At 42.6% G+C, this 22,983-nt stretch overlaps 1 protein-coding gene across 1 annotated transcript in view; it reads right to left on the bottom strand.

Moving 5' to 3' along the window:
• Positions 1-9,907: 9,907 nt before the first annotated feature.
• Positions 9,908-22,983, bottom strand: part of ACP3 (acid phosphatase 3) — a 108,950-nt gene continuing 95,874 nt past the window's right edge. Inside the window, exons 10-11 of the mRNA XM_069730084.1 lie at positions 21,663-21,841; positions 9,908-10,497 (exon numbers count right to left, since the gene is read on the bottom strand). Coding sequence (XP_069586185.1) covers positions 10,385-10,497; positions 21,663-21,841 — 292 coding nt within the window. The 3' untranslated portion in view covers positions 9,908-10,384. The remainder of the gene's footprint in view (positions 10,498-21,662; positions 21,842-22,983) is intronic.

Genomic DNA, 22,983 nt, shown 5'->3' with positions numbered 1-22,983 from the left:
GTAGCAGCAGCGCGCATGCGCACTCCGCACACTTTCTCCCCCCCTCGCCCTAGTACCTGTCAGGCGCCTGTCAGCTGACTGACTGTCTGACGCGGGTTACAGCAGGAAGTGTCTGCCTTCTCAGAGCAGCCATCTTTAATTTGGGCAAAATGATTCAGTGTTGTGCAAGAGAGTCGGTGGTATAACGGAGTTTTGCAGGAAAATAGCATGTTAACTGAAAATTGGAAAAGTTATTGTTCATTTTTTAGAATACAACATTCTCTAGTGGGGGGAGAGCAAGTGAAGCCTGGTCAGTTTAGGTCACAGGCTCACAGAAGGGCGCAAAAGAAAGGTAAAAAGTTACAACCAATCCGATCACTGCTTCCATTTTCTAACAAGCCGTCGAAGAAACAAAGGGAGAATCTTATTGGTTGCACTCTTGTATCAGTTTTGATACCAGCTCCCCTGGGTGATGTTTAGGGGGGGTGTGCTGTGGGTTATTCACAGCCGACACACAAGGACCTAGTCAGGGGCGACATCCCACAGGGGCCCAAGAAGTAAGGGGGCCACGCCAACCTCCAAAGCAGGTGGGATTGTGCAGTATGAGGAGCCATTGGCTGTGCCCATGTATTGTGCTTGCACAGGGGCCTTGTTATGTAGATGTCGGCCACTGGGCCTAATGGTGTGGTCACACATACTGGTTTTTATGCGGTTTTTCCACATGAAAAACAGTCTACGGCCATAAAACTGCAGTGAAAATTATATTTTTGATTTGGTTTTTATGCTTTCTCAATGATAAGTTATTTTGAGCTGAAAGGGGAAATACTGCTGTAAAACACTGAAAGAATTGTTTAAAAAAATGCACCAAAGGTTACAAAAAAGTGCACTTTGTGCATGAGATTTCAGAAATGTATGTATAGCACCATCATATTCTACAGCGCTTTACAGACATCATCATAACGCTCCCCATTGGGATCACAATCTGGATTCCCTATCAGTATGTCTTTGGAATATGGGAGGAAACCCACGCAAACACGGGGAGAGCATACAAACGCCTTGCGCTGCAAAGCAACCGTGCTAACCACTGAGCCGCCGTGGTCTTTCACTTTGATGACACTGTAAAATGCATTTTTTTCTGCTAAACAAAATTGCGTCAAAAATGCTATGTGTGAACAAGCCTATACTGGAGATCCACATACAGATCTCCCAATTGTTATCTATACAATCTACAAAATGTGTAAAATGCAGAACATATAGTGAATAATGCAGATTTCAAACATACAAAATTCCACGTGAATTGAAGGTATTTTGTGGAGTGCAAATTTTCTGCATTTGAACTAAACATTGATTTCACAATACAAGGAAAATTGTGCGTACACTACTGCTTACCCTTACGATTTAGCATTTGAGTACAAGTCCGGGCCTGCACAGCGACTTTAACCATGAGGCTGCCGTCACACTATCAGTATTTGGTTAGTATTTTACATCAGTATTTGTAAGCCAAAACCAGGAGTGGAACAATTAGAGGAAAAGTATAATAGAAACATATGCACCACTTCTGGATTATCACCCACTCCTGGTTTTGGCTTACAAATACTGATGTAAAATACTCACCAAATACTGCTAGTGTGACGGCAGCCTGAGTGAGATAAGGCAGCCAAAGGTTGCTTCTCTACATCGTAGTATAATGCCAATGAATAGGGTTATGATCCACAACGTAACATGGCAATCAAGTCTCAAAAACTTCAACTGGACTTTGTGGGTTGTAATGTGACCCTATTCACTTGCCTTATGCTGTAATGGCATAGAGTGAATTTTGGGCTTGTGACCTGTGTAGCAGCCAATGTCATCACACAATCTCATCCTTATATTTAGCATCACAGAAGAGATCAGATCATACCCTTGGAGTTCAAAAAAAGCTTTTCTCCAACTTAATGGGCTTCCCGTTCCTGTGTTCCTGGGGTACTTGCCTGTACCAAATGAACTTTCCTTCTGGTCATTCCAGCTTCTGCCCCTTGGGGATCAGCTGCTGTGCGTCCAAGGTCTGTCCTGGTATAGCACTTGCTATCATCTGGAGCAGGGACGGACTTACCGCCGGTTCAACCGGTGCAGCTGCACGGAGGTGGAGGGGGCCCTTGCAGGCAGGGGCGTTCTTCCAGGGGCCCGGCTTTCTGCTGCTGCAGTAGATCGGTGCCGGCACTGTATTAGAAGTGTACAAGTGCCGGCCTGCATCCCCCTATTGCAGACACTGCGGGCTGTGTGTCTGCTGATCTGACATCACCTGTGCGCCTGTTTCACTCTGCCGGAGAGGAGAGATGAAGTCAGCATAGCCGGGGGGCCAGGGCAGGAAGTGTGAAACGGGGCTTCATCTGATTCCCGCTTTTTTATCTGCTTTCTGCGGAGGCTCTATCTGCACTGTGAGATTTATTGCACCATCTTAAACTCACATACAGATAAGGTCGTGATGTCAGTGGGGTCATCGGCTCCAGCGTCACCCCATCTGTATGTAAGCTGAAGCTGCAGCAATAACTCACAGTGATCCTCACCCTGCAGTGTGTGACCCTGAACCTGGCTTCAGGACGTCCTGCATTATTTATCAGATATGCATTATAATGTGAGGTCCTGCAGCCTGGTCAGTGCTCAGTGCATGTAACACTTTATATATGTGCACATAGTACAGTACAGTGGTGGCGAACCTATGACACGCTTGCCAGAGGGGGCATGTGCGCCATCTCAAAACTACTACTCTCCTCAGCCCGCTTGTAATCTCCTGGACCCTCTTCACTAGTGCTGGTGCCGCTGCCACTCTCCTCGGCTCCTAACTCCCATCAGGGTTGAGGCCTGAGGAGAGTGGCGGTGGCACTATTGCTGAGATGGCGCGCGTGCCCACAGGTAGGACTGATATATGAAGAGACCAGATCAGTGTTGAAACGGGCAGAGGTGTGTAGTTTTTTTTTAAATTTGAGGCCGTTATACAGTATGGAGCAGTATATGGGGCCATTATACTGTATGTAGCATCATGTAGGGCCATTATACTGTATGCATCATCATGTGGGGCCATTATACAGTGTCGAGCATCATGTGGGACCATTATACAGTATGAAGCACTATGTGTAGCCATTCTACAGTATGGAGCATCATGTGGGGCCATTATACAGTATGGAGCACTATGGGTGGCCATTATACAGTATGCAGCATCATGTGGGGCCATTATACAGTATGGAGTATCATGTGGGGCCATTATACTGTAGGCAGCATCATGTGGGGCCATTATACAGTATGGAGCATTATGTGTGGCCATTCTACAGTATGGAGCATTGTGTGGGGCCATTATACAGTATGGAGAACTATGTGTGGCCATTATACAGCATATAGCATTATGTGATGCCATTATACAGTAGGCAGTATAATGTGGGGCCATTCTACAGTATGGAGCACTATGTGTGGCCATTATACAGTATGCAACATCATATGTGGCCATTATACAGTATGCAGCATCATGTGGGACCATTATACTGTATGCAGCATCATGTGGGGCCATTATTCAGTATGGAGCATCATGTGGGGCTATTATACTGCATGGAGCACTACGTGTGGCCATTATACAGTATGGAGCACTATGTGTGGCCATTATACAGTAGGGAACATCATATGTGGCCATTATACAGTATGGAGCATCATATATGGACATTATGCAGTATGGAACATCATATGTGGCCATTATGCAGTAGGCAGCATCATGTGGGGTCATTGTACAGTATGAAGCACTATGTAGGGCCCATTGCACTCTATGGAGCACTATGTGAGGCCTATTACACTGTATGGAGGAATATGTGCATTTAGTTTGACATCCCATGCTTAAATGGTTATTCTCATCATGATAAATGGTTACAATTGCAAAGAGGTTGTAAAAAAAACAAACAACTTGGCAATTTTACTTTTCAATAAAAAATCCCCTTCATTCTCAGAACAGACCTCCCCTGCAATCGGTGGCTAGTATCTTTGGCTTGGAGTGCAGAGCTTACAAGCTCTTTGCTATAGACACTATAGCGCACTAATGTAAGAGTTTTTTTAATCTAAAACCTCAGTATTCTGGTTAAATTGCTGTGTGGGCACTTTGCGATAAGTGGGTTTTAGATTACAGATTTGGCACTCGGTCTCTAAAAGGTTCGCCATCACTGGTATAGTACATAACACCCAGTACACAGAATAGTATATGGCTCATATATAACAGACCTGGGCAAAATGTGGAAATCGGACCGGGCTATCTGTGATAGCCAAACACCCTAAAACTCTGGTCCGCAGGTCGCACAATACGGCTGACCTGCATCCAGATTTCACCGTCATCTGCATCTTCAGAATGCACATAGTGGTGAATATAATGGTGGAGGACAGAACCACCGACTCCTTCCAACAGTCACAGCATGTGTGACTGAGACAGCAGACGCAATGATGTCACTACATCACTTCTGCTGTGCAGAGAGTCAGTGCACACAGCAAAGACCGGGGCAGAGCGCCAGGGAATAGGAGCAAGGTGAGTATGGTTTTTTTTAAGTGTCTGTGCGTGTGATTTGTTCCTGTATATAGAAGATATATGATGGGTCATACTGTATATATTGGTCTATGTGGGAAATCATGGTGTATATAGGAGACTCTGTGAGGGCTCCTGCTGTGTATAAGATACTCTGTGAGGGCTCCTGCTGTACATAGGGGGCTCTGTGAGGGCTCCTGCTGTGTACAGGGGTTTCTGTGAGGGCTCCTGCTGTATATAGGGGGCTCTGTGAGGGCTCCTGCTGTATATGGGGCTCTGTGATGGTTCCTGCTGTTTATAGGGGACTCTGAGGGCTACTGCTCTATATAACAGATTCTGTGAGGGTTCCTGCTGTATATAGGGGGCTCTGTGAGGGCTCCTGCTCTATATATTAAGGCTCTGTGAGTGCTACTGCTGTATATAAGGGGCTCTGTGAGGGCTCATACTGTATATAGGAGGCTCTGTGAGGGCACATATTGTATATAGGGAGAGCTGTGGGGGCTCTCCCTGTAGTACGTCTTTTACATGATACTATTGTATGCAGGGGCGGATTATATTAGGGTCAATCTGGGCGGTAGCCCAGGGCCCAGTGGTGTGGGGGGGCCCTGGGCTACCGCTCAGATTGCCCGCCGCCATCAGGGCATTACTGCCCTGACTGGCGTATGGGCCCGGTGGGCAGAGGGGGCCCGCATTGGGCCCCGTCTCATCTTCTCACCGGGCCCCTACCAGCGCTGTGGCAGTTAAACGCTATTGATGTGCGGGTACGCCCGCACGTCAATAGTTAACAGCCGCCAGCCAATCGGAGGCTGGCAGCTGACATCAGCCGCAGCGCGCACGACGCCGGCATCTGATGTCATTGTCAGTCGCCGGCGAGTGCGTGCTTCAGCTGCGAGGAGAGAGCTTTGCCGCTGGAGCGCGGACAGGTGAGGAGAACTTTTTTTTATTATTGCGAACGTCAATCTGGGGGGGGGGGGGGGTCCCGGGCCAGTATGCTGGACACTGGGGGCAGAGATGCTGGACACACTGGGGGCAATATGCTGGACACACTGGGAGCAATATGTTGGACACTGGGGGCAGGATGCTGGAGACACTGGGGGCAATATGCTGGAGACACTGGGGGCAATATGCTTGAGACACTGGGGGCAATATGCTGGAGACACTGTGGGCAATATGCTGGAGAAACTGGGGCAGATTGCTGGAGACACTGGGGGCAATATGCTGGACACACTGGGGCAGGATGCTGGACACACTGGGGTCAGAGATGCTGGACATTGGGGTCAAAGACGCTGGACATTGGGGACAGAGATGCTGGACACTGGGGGCAGAGATGCTGGACACTGGGGGCAGAGATGCTGGACACTGGGGGCAGAGATGCTGGACACTGGGGGCAGAGATGCTGGACACTGGGGGCAGGACTGGAGACAGATGGGGCAGGATTGGAGACATGGGCAGAATGTAGATACGGGGCATGATTGGAGACACGGGGCAGAATGAAAGACATGGGGCAGGATTGGAGACAGATCTGGCTGGATGAAGTGATGGCGGTCTGTGCTGGATGAAAGATGAAGGACTTCACCTAGAGACGTCACTGGTGAGTCAGTGTTACCTATACACTGACACTATACACTGTATACTACATACAGAGGTCCTGTGTACAGTGTCACCAGTGATCACTGTATTACCTGTACACAGACACTGCATACCAAGTACAGATCTCCTGTGAAAACTGGCAGTTATGGTGATAGTATTGTGTTTTCTTTTTCTTCCTAACTGAAGGGTAAATTGACTAGATCAATGGATGTTTGACAGGTTATAGTTTCACACAGCAACTATTTTTCTGGAATAATCTGGTTCAGGTATATGATGACCCGTCGCATGACCCCGTCACATGACCCCATCACATGACCGGGGGGCCCACAGTGACTGAACAGCCCGGGGCCCTGGCTACACTTAATCCACCCCTGATTGTATGGAATAGTGCAGTCTACTACACTATTCCATACTTTTATTTGTAGTATACTATCAGATACCAGACATATAATGTAATATAATGTATACATGGTTGGGCTCTGCCGGTTCAAGCAGTTATCACATAAGCACGAGGATGCGCTTTGCACACTTACTGTCATGTGCCAACTAGAGAGTCAGCCGCGTCTGCAGTGTTCTATTCACTGACAACGGACACTAGTTGACACCTGACTGCAAGTCTGACTGCGCTGGAACCAGCAGAACCAAATCTTAACCAGGGCTTTGATAATCAGGGCAATCTGGCTTGTTGCTCGGAGCCAGATTGCCCTCATCATGAGCAGCATGCTGGGCAGGGAGGGGGGCCCAGACACATTTCTTGCACAGGGGCCCAAAGCTGTCAGTGTCCGCCACTGATCTGGAGCCAAGTCTAACTCCAACATGAAGGGCTCTAGCGAAGAGTAATTTGTTCACCTAGTAACGCCCCACCAGGCTCTCCTCGGACCACGGTGCAGTAATTCCACCACTCTCGTTACATCCCTGATTGACATTCCATTGGATAGGAGAAGCTTTGTAATTTTATAATTTTTTTCAACAGTGAAAATTACTGATTAAACATTTATGGTAAAAACTGACACAATGACCGAACACTGATGAAAATCGGATGTAAAACGCCATATTTTGCCTACATGAAAATGAAGGACATCCGTATTAAGTCTTACTGACCTGTCTTGCATCCAGTGTGGAGTCTTTGCCACTGCTCTCGGTGTCAGTTATTGTCTATAGCACTGACTTAAAGTCGACAGCACTGTAGCCAATAACAGAGCTCAGTGTCTCTGCCCAAGCTGACGACACAGGTCACTTAGAACCACTGAGCTCACTGATTGGTAGCAGCACTGTCAACATGATGCAGGAAGCAACAGCAGAGAACCAGCCCTGGCCCAGAGACGGTAAGTAAAGCTCAGTGTATTTTTTTACAACAAAGTCAGTATTTTTTTCCCTAAACCCTCTCAATTATGTGTGTTATGTAGTGCACGTGTATTAAAACACTTTACAATAACCACTCCAGTCCTCTTTTGGCCCTTCAAACATGTCTTCACCTTTACTATCTCACAGTGGGTAGGGATGTGCATGTTTTCCACTGAGAACCAAAACGACTGTCCATCAACTTACCTTGAGAAAGTGGCTTATTTTACACACATAAACCCCATGTGAGCCGGTTAGTCTGTTATCAGGTCATGTGGGCCAGAAGAGAGTACCAGCATGGCACTAGACACCGGGGAAGATGATGATGTGTAAGTATTTTAATACACTTGCACTATAACACATACGTAATTACGGTGGTTTAGGAAAAATTGTTTTACTGAGATTTCTTCTTTAAGTGCGGAATGCTATCGTTCACTAATTAGAAGTCCATTTTGTGTTTGAGTTGTTCAGATTACACAATAGCCTTCAAAACATTTAGAAGTTCTCCTAAGTTCCTTTTGTATGTTTTTTTTCCTCTTAACTGCTATATATTTATGGCATATTCTGTGGATAAACCATAAATGTAGCAGATGGAAATACCCCTTTAAGTAGAAATGAGTCCAAGAAATGTGTAAAATGCTACCATCTTTAATGAACTTGTTATTGACCAAATGAACACATTTACAACATGACTTTACAAAAATACGATTAGTTGCATATCAAAGTTGAATAGATTGGCTAATACTTTTTTTTTTATTAGTGACCTTTCGTTAGTATAGCTCATCAATATCTGGTCCATGGGCGTGCAACCCCCGGTACTCCCATCGATCAACTCTGCACTGCGCAACAAATTTCAGGGAAGTTCTTGTCCCCTGAGAAAATCTTATTGTATCTTACAGATTTTGATATGCTGAACACGAATATGTGCTACAAAAGACTATCACGTAAGGTTTTTAAGAAACAACAGTTTATAGTCTACATTATGACGTCCGAGACACTACATACAGGTGCATCGATGTCAGTAGCAAAAGCAATTGTTCAAAAGTGTTTTGCAGATAACTTTCATTTATAATTATAACGAAAGTCGTCTGCAAAACACTTTTGACGCCGGTCACGTGATCGGAGGTCATCGCTGCGTTGCCATCACAACCAGAGGTCTCCTAGAGACCTCTATGGTTGTTGATGGCAGATTGCTATGAACGCCACTGTGTGGGAGACTATTGAAGCATTCCAAAAGTTAAAAAAAAAAAGTGTTTAAAAATATAAAAAAAATAAAAACATAAAAGTTCAAATCACCCCCCTTTCGCCCCAATCAAAATAAAACAATTTAAAAAAAAATCAAACCTACACATATTTGGTATCGCCATGATCAGAATCGCCCGAGCGATCAATAAAAAAAATAATATGATCCCTCAATGACATAGCGATAAAAAAATCAAAACGCCAGAATTACTTTTTTTGGTCGCCACGACATTGCATTAAAATGCAATTGCTGGCAATCAAAAGAATGAATCTGCACAAAACTGGTATCATTAAAAATGTCAGCTCATCCCGCAGAAAATAAGCCCTCACACGGCCATATTGAGGGAAAAATAAAAAAAAAGTTATGGCTCTGGAAAGAAGGGGAGCGAAGAACGAAAACTCGCAAAAAAACTCCGGTCATGAAGGGGTTAAAAACCTTCCGTGATACAGACTTTTGGAGCACATATTCGTGTTCAGGATATCAAAATCTATAACATACAATAAAATTGTTCCCTGAAATTTGTTGCGCAGTGTAGTCCGTGTTTTTAGAATTATAACAGATTATAATGTTTCATATCATTTCTCAAAAACCTTCCGTGATAGGAAAAATCTGAAGTCATTTCTGAAATCAGCATTAAAAAAATCTATCAGGAGCTCTCACAATTGTCCGAGGGACAAAACCTTTGTAACACAGTGATCGGTGTCGGCCAGGAAGTTCTCAGATGCTGGTGGAACACAGAAGCTCTAGTAAAACTATAGTGGCCACGGCCCCTGTGGAAATGACAGTAACAGCTAATCCGTGGTGATGACAAATGTCACACCCGTACCAATCAATAAAAAAAAGCAGTATTCCACCCCTTTAAGTTCTACACATGTGTTAGAGCCTTAGGCCGGGATCACACATGCGAGAAACACGTCCGTGTCTCGCATGTGAAATCCAAGCTCTGGCGCCGGCACTGTGGAGTGGAGCGTGTGGCCGCATAGGAACAGATGGAGCTGCACGCTCCGCTCCGAAGTGCCGGCGCCAGAGCTTGGATTTCACATGCTAGACACGGACGTGTTTCTCGCATGTGTGATCCCGGCCTTACTCTCACTATATGACAGGAAAGCTCCTGCACATAGGTCATATCAATCTATAGGACTCCATTCACCTGAAGGCCGCCATATGATTATTTTTTTGGCTGGCTGTATTGAATAATGTAGTAGACAATTTTACTCTGTACTGAGGTAAATAGCCAAAAAATGCATACAAGCAGAGTATTTATTTTTCGGATGTCGAAATTTATGAGTGACGAAAGTCATTGTATGCATATCCATAAGAGGTATGTAATATATCAGAGTCTAATACAAATAAAACCAAGAAAACTAACTATATAAAATGTATTAAAAAGTATAAATTTCATTACTAATAAGAATAACCCTATCATTAGCTTTTTGAGTACAGAACACATAGTCTTTGTATTATAGCACTTTGTGCATTTGTAGTACATTTGCCTTTACTTTGCCTCGATTGTACGGTTCTAGGTTATTCCGGCACTTGCACGATTCCACGTGATGTATACTGCACCAAAGAACTGAAAAGTTCCATGTTTCCATTTTAGTGGTCTTCGGTCAGGATACAACTGACTACCCATTATGTTGCATGGTGACAGCTGTCACTAATATTAACTACCTGAGCCAGGATATTTTTCTGGTCTGTCATTACACGGTCTCATAGTTTAACAAGTTTTTCCTTTTGCGGCAATAAAAGATCAGGAGACCAAGAACTGCTAAACTCAGGAAGGTCACCGCAATGACGAGTCCAACAACAGCACCTGAAGAAAATCCACAAAATAGATTAATAAGACAAACACATGTACTATTGATTATTATAACACATAATCCACCATTCCTAAATACAATCGGCACTCAGTGGTGTAGCGTGGGTTGCTGGTGCCTGGGACAAGGCAAGTGTTTTGCACCCCCTAGCCTACCGGCTTTCCCCAAGTCCCTTCCTACAGTCCGGTACTTAACCCCTTATCCCCAAACAAATGTATTCTAATGTAATTAAAGCACAATGCATTTAAGGCTGGATTGTAATCTCGGACCATGATATGGCTCTAAGTGTAAGTGGACTCGTCTCAACCTTCCCTGTGTCTTCCTCCCTCTCCAAATGTAATTTTGACCCTCCTGCTCAGAAATGGGTGCAGCATTCAGCAGCCCCAGGCTACGTTGCTGCATAGAACTCCGAGGTGAGGCGACTGTTTTATTCTTCATCAATTATAGTTAGGGTACAGAAATTTTTTTACAAAAACTTGTACCTCAATAACATGTGACATAGCCTAAACAAAATCAGCAGAAAATAGAATAGTAAAAGTTGGAGGGAGAAAGGGATAAGACAGGTAATAGTGAATCAGTCATTTCCTCGAAATTTGGCATATATTAGAACAAATGTCTACACCTCCCAGCATGCCCTTACAGTCTGGGGTGTTTGTGCATGCTGAAAGTTTTAGTTTCAGGACATCACTGTAATAAATGTAGGTAATATTTCTACTGTACCTAGCACTGTGCTATATACACTTGCACTACAGAGCCCAGTGTGATACTGTATGATTTATTATAAAGCTATAGGACCTATGTAAAGGAGTGGAACATCAGTGGCACCCCTGAAGATTCTGCTGCAAGTGTATGATACTGTCATAGATTCACCGAATTGCACCAAATACTTTGGGCCCAATTCATCAAAGTGTTTTCCCCAGTTTTTACGCTACTCCTGGTCTACTCCTCCAAATTTTCGAAAAGTTGGCAGGGCTGGAATGGGTCAGAACCAAGTGCGCCCATCTAATTATCCATAATTTAGGCATCTAAGTTACTTCAGAAACGTACTCCAGTTTCCGACAGGACTGTCATTTATGGCGCACAGCATTTGAAAGATGTTCCTAATATGTTTAGATGCAGCTTAATGCATTGCACAATTCATCAAGACGGGCATAGAAGTGACCAGATTTGATGAGTTTGGCCCAAAGTCTTTTATGCCTTGTACACATGCTGTGATATTGGTTTTTGAAATAGTTTGTTCTATTGTATTTTAATACCTTTAAATGTGATGATTTTAGAGAAAGAAGCACTATAGAAAAAGGGTCTGGGAATAGATAATAGTTATAAGATGCCCTGCTGCATGGGAGAATCTTAGGTACCAAAGTCCTAGATGGAAGTTCATATTGAGAGATCTAGTTGTGTGTTGCTGTTAAGTGTGTGTCAAGGTGGATAACAGTGGTAGCAAGCAATTTAGTGAAGCAAAGAGCTCAGCTTCAGCCTGTATGGAGCTGTAAGACCAGAAAGGTACATTTGTGGGTTTGTGGGACCTTGACATAGCAAAAGAGAATATGATGATGGAGGGAATGTGTGAGCCAGTCCTGGAAGTAAAAATACAAGGCTTGACAAGTTTGGGGCATGAGTATTGCAATGAAGAGGGCTGAAGATAGAACTTGAAGTATCAAGGGCCCATACAAGCTTACATACAAGCCATACATACTTCATGTAACTGAAGTGTTTCTGGCAAGTATTTTGCCTCAACACGTACTTGCAATCCCGGAACTTCTGTGTAACCTTTTAAGCTATGTACCATCTACCATCTCTATACATTTTACATTAGTTTCTCTAGTTTACTTTTGTAAACCAGAGTCATACCTCCTTAACCAAAATGTGAGTTCCCAAATAATAAATTATATACAAACTGACACAAGAAGAGGTACCAGTTTCACTGATGTTTAGCCTTGATGCAACAGATCCTTACACCTACACTAAGCTAATAAGACAACCAGTGTTGAACTTTTTAGCTTTTTTCACACGTTTTATGTAGTCCTTTTCCACCAATGAACTGCCTGTGTCAGGTATCATTCAGCAAGAGTGTAATTAAGGTTATGCACCCAAAATAACACACATAGCACAAAAAGAAGTATTTCAGCGTCTGAGCAAACTGATAAAGCCTCCTGACCCAGATGGTATTCAATCACAGATGTTGAGGGAGTTGAGCTCAGTAACTGACAGTAACTGTATCTCATTTTCTTAGGGTATGTTCCCACGGTCAGAAAAGCTGCAGGTTGGATGCTGTGTACATCCGCAGCATCCAACCCACAGCGTTCAGATATTATAGCATAGTGGATGGGATTTTAAGAAATCCCATGTCCACTATGTGTACACTGACGCCCACTGATCACCCACAGAGACGGACATGTGTTGCGTCTTTCCAGACCGCAGCATGTCAATTTATCTTGCAGAGATAAGAGTCTCCGCAAGATAAATGTCACCCATCCAATGTATTGGCCACGGTGATTCAGCACGGTTCAATGAACACATGCGGAATCACCTGCGTTCAAAATCCGGCAGCGCTTTGGATGCAGCGGACACGTGCTGCTTTCAAATCGCTGCCGATTCCTGACCGTGGCACATACCCCTAGACTTTTCTGTGGGTCGGTGCTATAAGATTGGAGAATGGCTGACTTAGTACTGATATTTAAGAAGAATAAGAAGGTGGATCGGTGTAAATATTTGAGGGCATTATAATCTGGATTTTGTAAAGGCATTTGATACTATACCATCCAACAACAATGTACTGAAGGTTAAAATGTAGGGACTAAGAGACACTATATGCACATGGGTAAAAAAATGGCTTGGGACAAGAATCAAAGAATTGTTGGCATTAAAATATAGTAGGTAATACAGAACAGGAGAAGGACTTCTGTTTTCGAATTACAATAAACTAAGCAACAATACTCAATGTCAAGCAGCAACTGCAAAAGCAAACTAATGCTACGGCAGTGCAGTATCGTGCGTCCTATCCCTGGGGGTGCTGGAGAGGGAAGATAAGTAGCAGTCACAGCATAAACTTCAGTGAGGCAGCGCAGGCGCCACTAGGTGGAGAGAGAGGTCAGACAAGCCGGGTCAGGAAAGGATGGGAAGCGCAGTACCAGGGGAAACAACAATGCACGTGGTCAGTTACAAGCCAAAGAAGTCAGAGCCAGTCGGGAGCAGGGATGCCAGAGACGTAAGACAGAGAAACAGGTCAGAGGACAAGCCGGGTTAGATACCAAGGTCACAGCATGGGGAGCACACAGCAAGAGCAGAGAAGTAGGAATGGGAAGGCAGGGGAACAGCGTAAACGGGCAGAGGACAAATCAGGGTGTAACGGGGTCAGTCACTCAAGCCGGGGGCAATAACCATAGCTGACGCTGCCTGCAGGCAGCTGTGGGCTGAAATAGCAAAAGAGATCCCAAAATGAGGCAAAGAAAGTTAACCCCCGCATGACCAGACCGGGGAGAGAATAGCAAGAAACAAACCCCGGCCTGGATCATGACACAAACAAGATTTTAGGGCGTATAAAAAGAGAAAATCCTGTGATCCCAATGTATGGTTGACCATCTAATGACTTGTTCATGCACATCTTAAATAAGGGATTCAGGTTTGGGTTCCACATTTGAAAAATAATATTGGAAAGTTAGTCAGTTCAATTTGGCAACTGGATTATTACAGGGGATGAAGGACTCTCCTATGATGAGAGGTTGGAAAAGGTGTGCTTGTTAGCTTAGAAAAAGAAATGTTATATTGGTTTGCCATCTTGGTCCTCCTGTGAAGCTCGGCTATTGGCTGATCTTCATGGGAAAACTGCTATTTTACTGGGATGATATTCATTTTAATCTAATTTAATTAATAGGTTCCTGGATGTAGTACTACCCATGTGGTCCCAACTTTCGCTAATATTTTTTTTCGGCAGAAATTGAGTCCCAAATATTTTTTCACTTAACCCATTTGCTAAACATATTCACTTACCGTATTTCTCCTGTATACAGATGATGTTTTTGTAGTTTTGGTCAGACTTTAATAAGGAATTTGATAAATTTATATAATAACTGAATAATAACCAAATGTACTTCTACTACCAAAATATGTGGTGTTCATGAATAAATATTTTGACATGCAATAAATCTATATGATCGCCCCTTATTCACACAACAATATCGTAAACCGACAGCAACTAACTCTCTCTTGCACTATCACAGCTATCACCCGTGTCATACAAAGAAATCTTTACCCTATGGATAGATTTTATACCTCAAAAGGATCAACAATACTAAGGAGATATTTTTAAAACCATCACAAAAGCTTAGAGATAGATTTATCAATTTAAGTTATCCACGAAAAACTGTAGAAGATTTTTCTAGAGCTAATAAATGACACCATAATTCTCTAAAAAAAGAAAAAAGAAAAAGAAGCTTTTTTTTTGTCATTAAGAATAGCCTCTTGGAATAGATTATAAAATCAACAACTAAAAATGATTTGTACGTGTTGGAAAGTGATTAAACTCTGCCAGAATTGGCATGTAAGAAGCATATTTTGTCATTCAGGTGATGTAAAAATGTGAAAGATATTGTAGTTAAAGGTAATTTCATAGAGAACATGCATAGTGGGAACTGGTTAGATAAAAGGTACCGAAAGAGAACTTTAAATGTATACAATGTAATTACTGTAATTACCTGGGCAAGGTCACCCAAATTAATCTGGGAGGCTTTCATTCCCAGGTAAATCAATTTTTGACTTGCAGATCACAGTTCGTGGTATATGCAGTGGTAAGTGATTGTCAACATTTTTACATATGAAAGATGAAACGACCGATGAATAAACGATTTAGCAAAAATCCCTTCAGACAGGAAAGGGCTCGCCTAGATTAATCCAACATGGGAGTGTGAATATCATGGAAGTAATCCAAACTGGAAAGAGAAGGAGATCCAGCTCAACGAAATAGTGAAAAATCCATAATTTATTTCACTCAAAATACAGTGAAAGGACAAAACATCAGCATACAGAAAAAATTATAAAAACAAGGTCAACGCGTTTCCGGTGACTAAGCACCCTTAATCATGATTTTTAATTATAATTTTTTCTGTATGCTGATGTTTTGTCCTTTCACTGTATTTTGAGTGAAATAAATTATGGATTTTTCACTATTTCGTTGAGCTGGATCTCCTTCTCTTTCCTGTTTGTCCACGCCCTGACACAGCGGTTCCGTGCTCCGAGCTCCTGGGAATGTCGGTATGGTGAGCTGGATTTTGTTTTTCCAGTAATCCAAACTACATGCGATTTTTTGGGTTCGTGTCACATACCAGTAACAGGTGGTGGAGGAGACAGACATAATCTACTATTAAAGGGGTTGTCCGGTCCAAATCAATAAGTCTGCAAAGTTGGACTAGCTTCATTCTGATTATTCAAACCACTAGAACCTAGAGTTTCTTCACACAAAATCAGCTCTACTTCCTTCTTTAAAGGGGTTGTCCGGTTCAAATCGATAAGTCTGCAGTCACTCTGGGTGACTACAGACTTATGAATCCTCCCAGCGCATGCACTGTGCACTGCTGGAATTTGCCGGCTTCTGAGCCGGGACAAGAGAGGATGTTATACATATTCCTGGCCAGTTTAAGGAGCGATAACTCTTACATACCCTCCGGACTCGGCTCAGAAACCGACGAATCCCCGCAGCGCACAGTGCATGTGCTGGGGGGATTCATAGGTCTGCAGTCACACAGAGTGACTGCAGACTTAACGATTTGGACTGGACAACCCCTTTAAAGAAGGAAGCAGAGCTGATTTTGCGTGAGGAAACCATAGGTTCTGGTGGTCTGAATAATCGGAATGATGCTAGTCCAATTCTCAAAAAATGAATGTCTATGACCAGATGTTGCAAAAGTAATGAGCACATGTGTTATGCTGCTGCCGGCACCCCTACTTGGTGTCCTCTTCGCTCTCCATGCAGGGACGCCGGCTTACTCATTGCCCCCAGCCCTGTGGCGTGGTCCCTCCTACTTCCCTGTCACTTCCTGTCTGTGTGCGCGACACAGAATTCAGACCTGTGATTTTAACCCACTATTATGCCTTAATAATACTCTGGTGTGATATCTATCAGATTGAATTCCAATAGTTTATTGCTCCTGGATATGATACAGTTCTTAAAAAAGTATTCATCCCCCATGAAAGTTTCCACATTTTTTCATATTACACCCATAAACTTAAATGCATGTTGTTATTTGGATATTATGTGATATATCAACACTAAGCATCAAGTATTTATGAAGTGTAAGGGAAATGATACATGGTTTTGTAAATATTTTAAAATTATAAATCTGAAAATTATGATGTGCATTTGTATTGAGCCTGCCTGAGTCAATACTTTGTAGGACATGAGGAGTGTCTCTACGATCTAGAGGCTGAATTTTTTGCCCATTCTTCTTTGCATATTCACTTTAGTTCAGTGAGATTGGATGGAGAGCATCTGTGAACAGCAGTTTTCAAGTCTTATCACATATTCTCAATGGGATTTAGGTCTGGACTTTGACTGGGCCATTCACACACATGAATATGCTTTGATATAAACCATTCCATTATAGCTCTGACAGAATGTTTAGGGTCGTTGTCCTGCTGGAAGGTGAACATGCGCCTCAGTCTCAAGTCGTTTGCAGTCTCTAACAGGCTTTCCTCCAGGATCGCTCTGTAGTTAGCGCCATCCAGCTTCCCACCAACTCTGACTAGCTTTCCTATCACTGCTGAAAAAAGTATTCCAGCATGTTGCTGCCACCACCATGTTTGTTGGTGGGGACGGTGTTTTCACAGTAATGTGCAGTGCTAGTTTTCCATCATGCATAGCATTTTACATTTAGCCTAAAAAGTTCAACTTTGGTCTCATCTGAGCAGAGCATCTTCTTCCACATGCTATCTGAGTATCCTACATGGCTTTTTGCAAACTGCAAATGAGCCATTTTATGGCTTGCTTTCACAAATGGCTTTCTTCTTGCCACTTTTCCATAAAGGCCAGATTATGTGGATTGTGGACTATGGGACTAATAGTTATCCTGGGAACACATTCTCCCACCTGAGCTGTGGATCTCTGCAGCTCCTCCAGAGTGACCATGGGCCTCTTGGCCGGTTCTCTAATTAGAGCTCTCCTTGCTTGGGATGTCTGTTTTGGTGGACGGCCATGTCTTGGTAGGTTTGCAGTTGTGTCATGCTCCTTCCATTTCTGGATGATGGTTTGGACAGTGAGATGTGAGATGTTCGGAGCTTGGGCTATTTTTTAATAACCTAACCTTGCTTTACTCTTCTCCACAACTTTATCCCTGACCTGTCCGATGTGTTTCTTGGTTTTCATGATGCTGTTTGATTCCTACTGTTCTAAAACAAACCTTTGAGGCCTTCAGTAGAACAGCTGTAGATATACTGAGAATAAATTATACACAGGTGGACTCAATTTACTAATTATTTAACTTCTGTAGGCAATTGGTCACTTAGGATTTTATTAAGGAATATCAGATTACAGGGGGCTGAACACAAATGCAAGTTACAAATTTCAGATTTATATTTTTAAATAAATAGAAACCTATGCATTATTCACAAATACATTCCACTTTGTGTTGATATATCATATAAAATCCCAATCAAATACACTTTTGTTTGTTGCTGCAACATGAAAAAATGTGTAAATGTTCACGTGGAATGAATACCTTTTCAAGGTGCTGTAAGTATCTGATATCCATAATGGGACAAACGTTTTGTGTTACAGTCAGTTAAGGTAACATAATGTTTTGTTATTTTCAAAATATCTGATTCACATAATATTAACCCCTTTCTGCCATTAGACGTACTATTGCGTCCATGTGGGGTGGGCTTTACTTCCCAAGGACGCAATAGTACGTCATATGCGATCGGCAGCGCTCACGGGGGGAGCGCCGCCGATCGCGGCCGGGTGTCAGCTGTTTATCGCAGCTGACATCCGGCACTATGTGCCAGGAGCGGTCACGGACCGCCCCCGGCACATTAACCCCCGGCACACCGCGATCAAAGATGATCGCGATGTGCCGGCGATGCAGGGAAGCACCGCGCAGGGAGGGGGCTCCCTGCGGGCTTCCCTGAGCCCCCCCCGCAGCAACGCGATGTGATCGCGTTGCTGCGAGGGTCTCACCTCCCTCCCTGCTCCCTCCAGCCCCGGATCCAAGATGGCCGCGGATCCGGGTCCTGCAGGGAGGGAGGTGGCTTCACAGAGCCTGCTCAGAGCAGGCACTGTGAAGCAGCCTGCACTCCTATCAGATCGGTGATCTGACAGAGTGCTGTGCAAACTGTCAGATCACTGATCTGTGATGTCCCCCCCTGGGACAAAGTAAAAAAGTAAAAAAAAAAAATTTCAAATGTGTAAAAAAAAAAAAAAAATAAAAAAAAATATTCCAAAATAATGAAAAAAAAAATAAAAATATTATTCCCATAAATACATTTCTTTATCTAAATAATAAAAAAAAAACAATAAAAGTACACATATTTAGTATCGCCGCGTCCGTAACGGCCCGACCTATAAAACTGGCCCACTAGTTAACCCCTTCAGTAAACACCGTAAGAAAAAAAAAAAAAAAACGAGGAAAAAAACAACGCTTTATTATCATACCGCCGAACAAAAAGTGGAATAACACGCGATCAAAAAGACAGATATAAATAACCATGGTACCGCTGAAAACGTCATCTTGTCCCGCAAAAAACGAGCCGCCATACAGCATCATCAGCAAAAAAATAAAAAAGTTATAGTCCTGAGAATAAAGCGATGCAAAAATAATTATTTTTTCTATAAAATAGTTTTTATCGTATAAATGCGCCAAAACATAAAATGATATAAATGAGGTGTCGCTGTAATCGTACTGACCCGAAGAATAAAACTGCTTCATCAATTTTACCAAACGCGGAACGGTATAAACGCCTCCCCCAAAAGAAATTCATGAATAGCTGGTTTTTGGTCATTCTGCCTCACAAAAATCGGAATAAAAAGCGATCAAAAAATGTCACGTGCCCGAAAATGTTACCAATAAAAACATCAACTCGTCCCGCAAAAAACAAGACCTCACATGACTCTGTGGACCAAAATATAGAAAAATTATAGCTCTCAAAATGTGGTAACGCAAAAAATATTTTTTGCAATAAAAAGCGTCTTTCAGTGTGTGACGGCTGCCAATCATAAAAATCCGCTAAAAAAACCGCTATAAAAGTAAATCAAACCCCCCTTCATCACCCCCTTAGTTAGGGAAAAATTAAAAAAATGTATTTATTTCCATTTTCCCATTAGGGCTAGGGTTAGAGTTAGGGCTAGGGCTACAGTTTGGGTTGGGGCTAAAGTTACAGTTAGGGTTTAGATTACATTTACGGTTGGGGTTAGGGGTGTGTCAGGGTTAGAGGTGTGGTTAGGGTTACTGTTGGGATTTGGGTTAGGGATGTGTTTGGATTAGGGTTTCAGTTATAATTGGGGGGTTTCCACTGTTTAGGCACATCAGGCGCTCTCCAAACGCGACATGGCGTCCGATCTCAATTCCAGCCAATTCTGCGTTGAAAAAGTAAAACAGTGCTTCTTCCCTTCCGAGCTCTCCCATCCACCCAAACAGTGGTTTACCCCCACATATGGGGTATCAGCGTACTCAGGACAAATTGTACAACAACTTTTGGGGTCCAATTTCTTCTCTTACCCTTGGGAAAATAAAAAATTGGGGGCAAAAAGATAATTTTTGTGAAAAAATATGATTTTTTATTTTTACGGTTCTACATTATAAACTTCTGTAAAGCACTTGGTGGGTCAAAGTGCTCACCACACCTCTAGATGAGTTCCTTAGGGGGTCTACTTTCCAAAATGGTGTCACTTGTGGGGGGTTTCAATGTTTAGGCACATCAGTGGCTCTTCAAACGCAACATGACGTCCCATCTCAATTCCTGTCAATTTTGCATTGAAAAGTCAAACGGCGCTCCTTCCCTTCCGAGCTCTCCCATCCGCCCAAACAGTGGTTTACCCCCACATATGGGCTATCAGCGTACTCAGGACAAATTGTACAACAACTTTTGGGGTCCAATTTCTTCTCTTAACCTTGGGAAAATAAAAAATTGGGGGCGAAAAGATAATTTTTGTGAAAAAATATGATTTTTTATTTTTACGGTTCTACATTATAAACTTCTGTGAAGCACTTGTTGGGTCAAAGTGCTCACCACACCTCTAGATAAGTTCCTTAGGGGGTCTACTTTCCAAAATGGTGTCACTTGTGGGGGGTTTCAATGTTTAGCCACATCAGGGGTTCTCCAAACGAAACATGGCGTCCCATCTCCATTCCAGTCAATTTTGCATTGAAAAGTCAAATGGCACTCCTTCGCTTCCGAGCTCTGCCATGCGCCCAAACAGTGGTTTACCCCCACATGTGGGGTATTGGCATACTCAGGACAAATTGTACAACAATGTTTGGGGTCCATTTTCTCCTGTTACCCTTGGTAAAATAAAACAAATTGGAGCTGAATTAAATTTTTTGTGAAAAAAAGTTAAATGTTCATTTTTATTTAAACATTCAAAAAATTCCTGTGAAGCACCAGAAGGGTTAATAAACTTCTTGAATATGGTTTTGAGCACCTTGAGGGGTGTAGTTTTTAGAATGGTGTCACACTTGGGTATTTTCTATCATATAGACCCCTCAAAATGACTTCAAATGAGATGTGGTCCCTAAAATAAAATGGTGTTGTAGAAATGAGAAATTGCTGGTCAACTTTTAACCCTTATAACTCCCTAACAAAAAAAAATTTTGGTTCCAAAATTGTGCTGATGTAAAGTAGACATGTGGGAAATGTTACTTATTAAGTATTTTGTGTGACATCTCTGTGATTTAATTGCATAAAAATTCAAAGTTGGAAAATTGCGAAATTTTCATAATTTTCGCCAAATTTCCGTTTTTTTCACAAATAAACGCAGGTACTATCAAATAATTTTTACCATTGTCATGAAGTACAATATGTCACGAGAAAACAATGTCAGAATCACCAGGATCCATTGAAGCGTTCCAGAGTTATAACCTCATAAAGGGACAGTGGTCAGAATTGTAAAAATTGGCCCGGTCATTAACGTGCAAACCACCCTTGGGGGTAAAGGGGTTAAAAACAACGATCATACCTGAGCTTTTATCCTCATCTTTCTTGACTCCACATTCTTTCTTCCAGTCATCTACAATTATTGAAGATGTCAACTCAGTAAACATTGTCAGAGGACATGATGGAGAGCAGCCTGGCAAGGTGAGCAAGTAGGGATCTACTGATGAGTCATTTCGATAGTACATTTCAATAGTGTATTTCCTGGAGATTTTAAACAAAAATATTTTGATAATTATGTTTAAAAATATAATATAGAGCCACGTTCACATGTAACATAAATAATACATTTTTTCTGCATGTTTTGTGCAACTGTCTACACCATAAGACTCAATAACAATCTTATCTGATTATTGCAATTTTTTTCCTGCATTTTCTTTTTTATTGGACGACATTTTCCTTGTTGTTGCATTGCTATTTTTTTGCATCAAATTTATCAGTGTTGAATAATGTTTGATAAATTTAACACATCTTAAGAAATGAAATTTTATGTCTAGAAGTGATATTCTTGTTTTTAGTCTACCCCCTTACTGGAATGAGTTTGACATTTTTTTTTTACAACTTTTAAAAAAATAAGAATCTGCCCCCTCCTATCTCAGTAATGGGAAAGTCTGCCTGCACTGAATACAGATTTTACCCCAGAATTGAGAATTTTGCTAGTGATTAATCAATTTTTGGCAGAGAAAGAAGCAGATTCTTCTGATAAGGTTGCTTATTTTCATGTGTACTATTGATATATGAAATAAAAAATAAAATGACGGATATGCTTTAACCCCTTTCTGGCATTGAATGTACTATTCTGTCCATGTGACCTGGGACTTAATTCCCATTAAGTACGGTGGGAACGCGGCCGAACGCGGCCGGGTGTCAGCTGATTCTCACAGCTAACGCCGGGACTTAGGAGCCAGGAGTGGTCACGGACCGCTCTCGGCACTTTAACCCCTGGAACACTGCGACCAAGCAAAATCGCAGCATTCCGGTGGCATAGAGAATCATCACGCAGGGAAGGGGCTCCCTGTGTGTATCCCTCAGACCTTCAGGACAATGCAATGTGATTGCGTTCATCTGAAGTTCTCCCTGCCTTCAGACCCCCGGATCCAAGATAGCCACGGGGTCCTTCCGGGTCCTACAGGGAGGTGGCTTGTCAGTGCCTGCTGAGAGCAGGCAACGGCAAGCCTCCTTCACTGCCTGTCAGATCGCTGATCTGACACAGTGCTGTGCAAAGTGTAAGATCAGCGATCTGACTTTATGCAGTAATGTCCCACCCTGTTATTTGTAAAAAAAAATGTATACTGTGTAAAAATGTTTTTTTTTAAATTCCTAAATAAAAAAAAATATTGTTCCAA

This window comes from Ranitomeya imitator, chromosome 6 (assembly GCF_032444005.1).
Source record: "Ranitomeya imitator isolate aRanImi1 chromosome 6, aRanImi1.pri, whole genome shotgun sequence".
Taxonomy (NCBI): domain Eukaryota; kingdom Metazoa; phylum Chordata; class Amphibia; order Anura; family Dendrobatidae; genus Ranitomeya; species Ranitomeya imitator.
The sequence above is the reverse complement of the archived record's forward strand: the minus strand, read 5'-3'. Positions and strand labels throughout refer to the sequence as shown.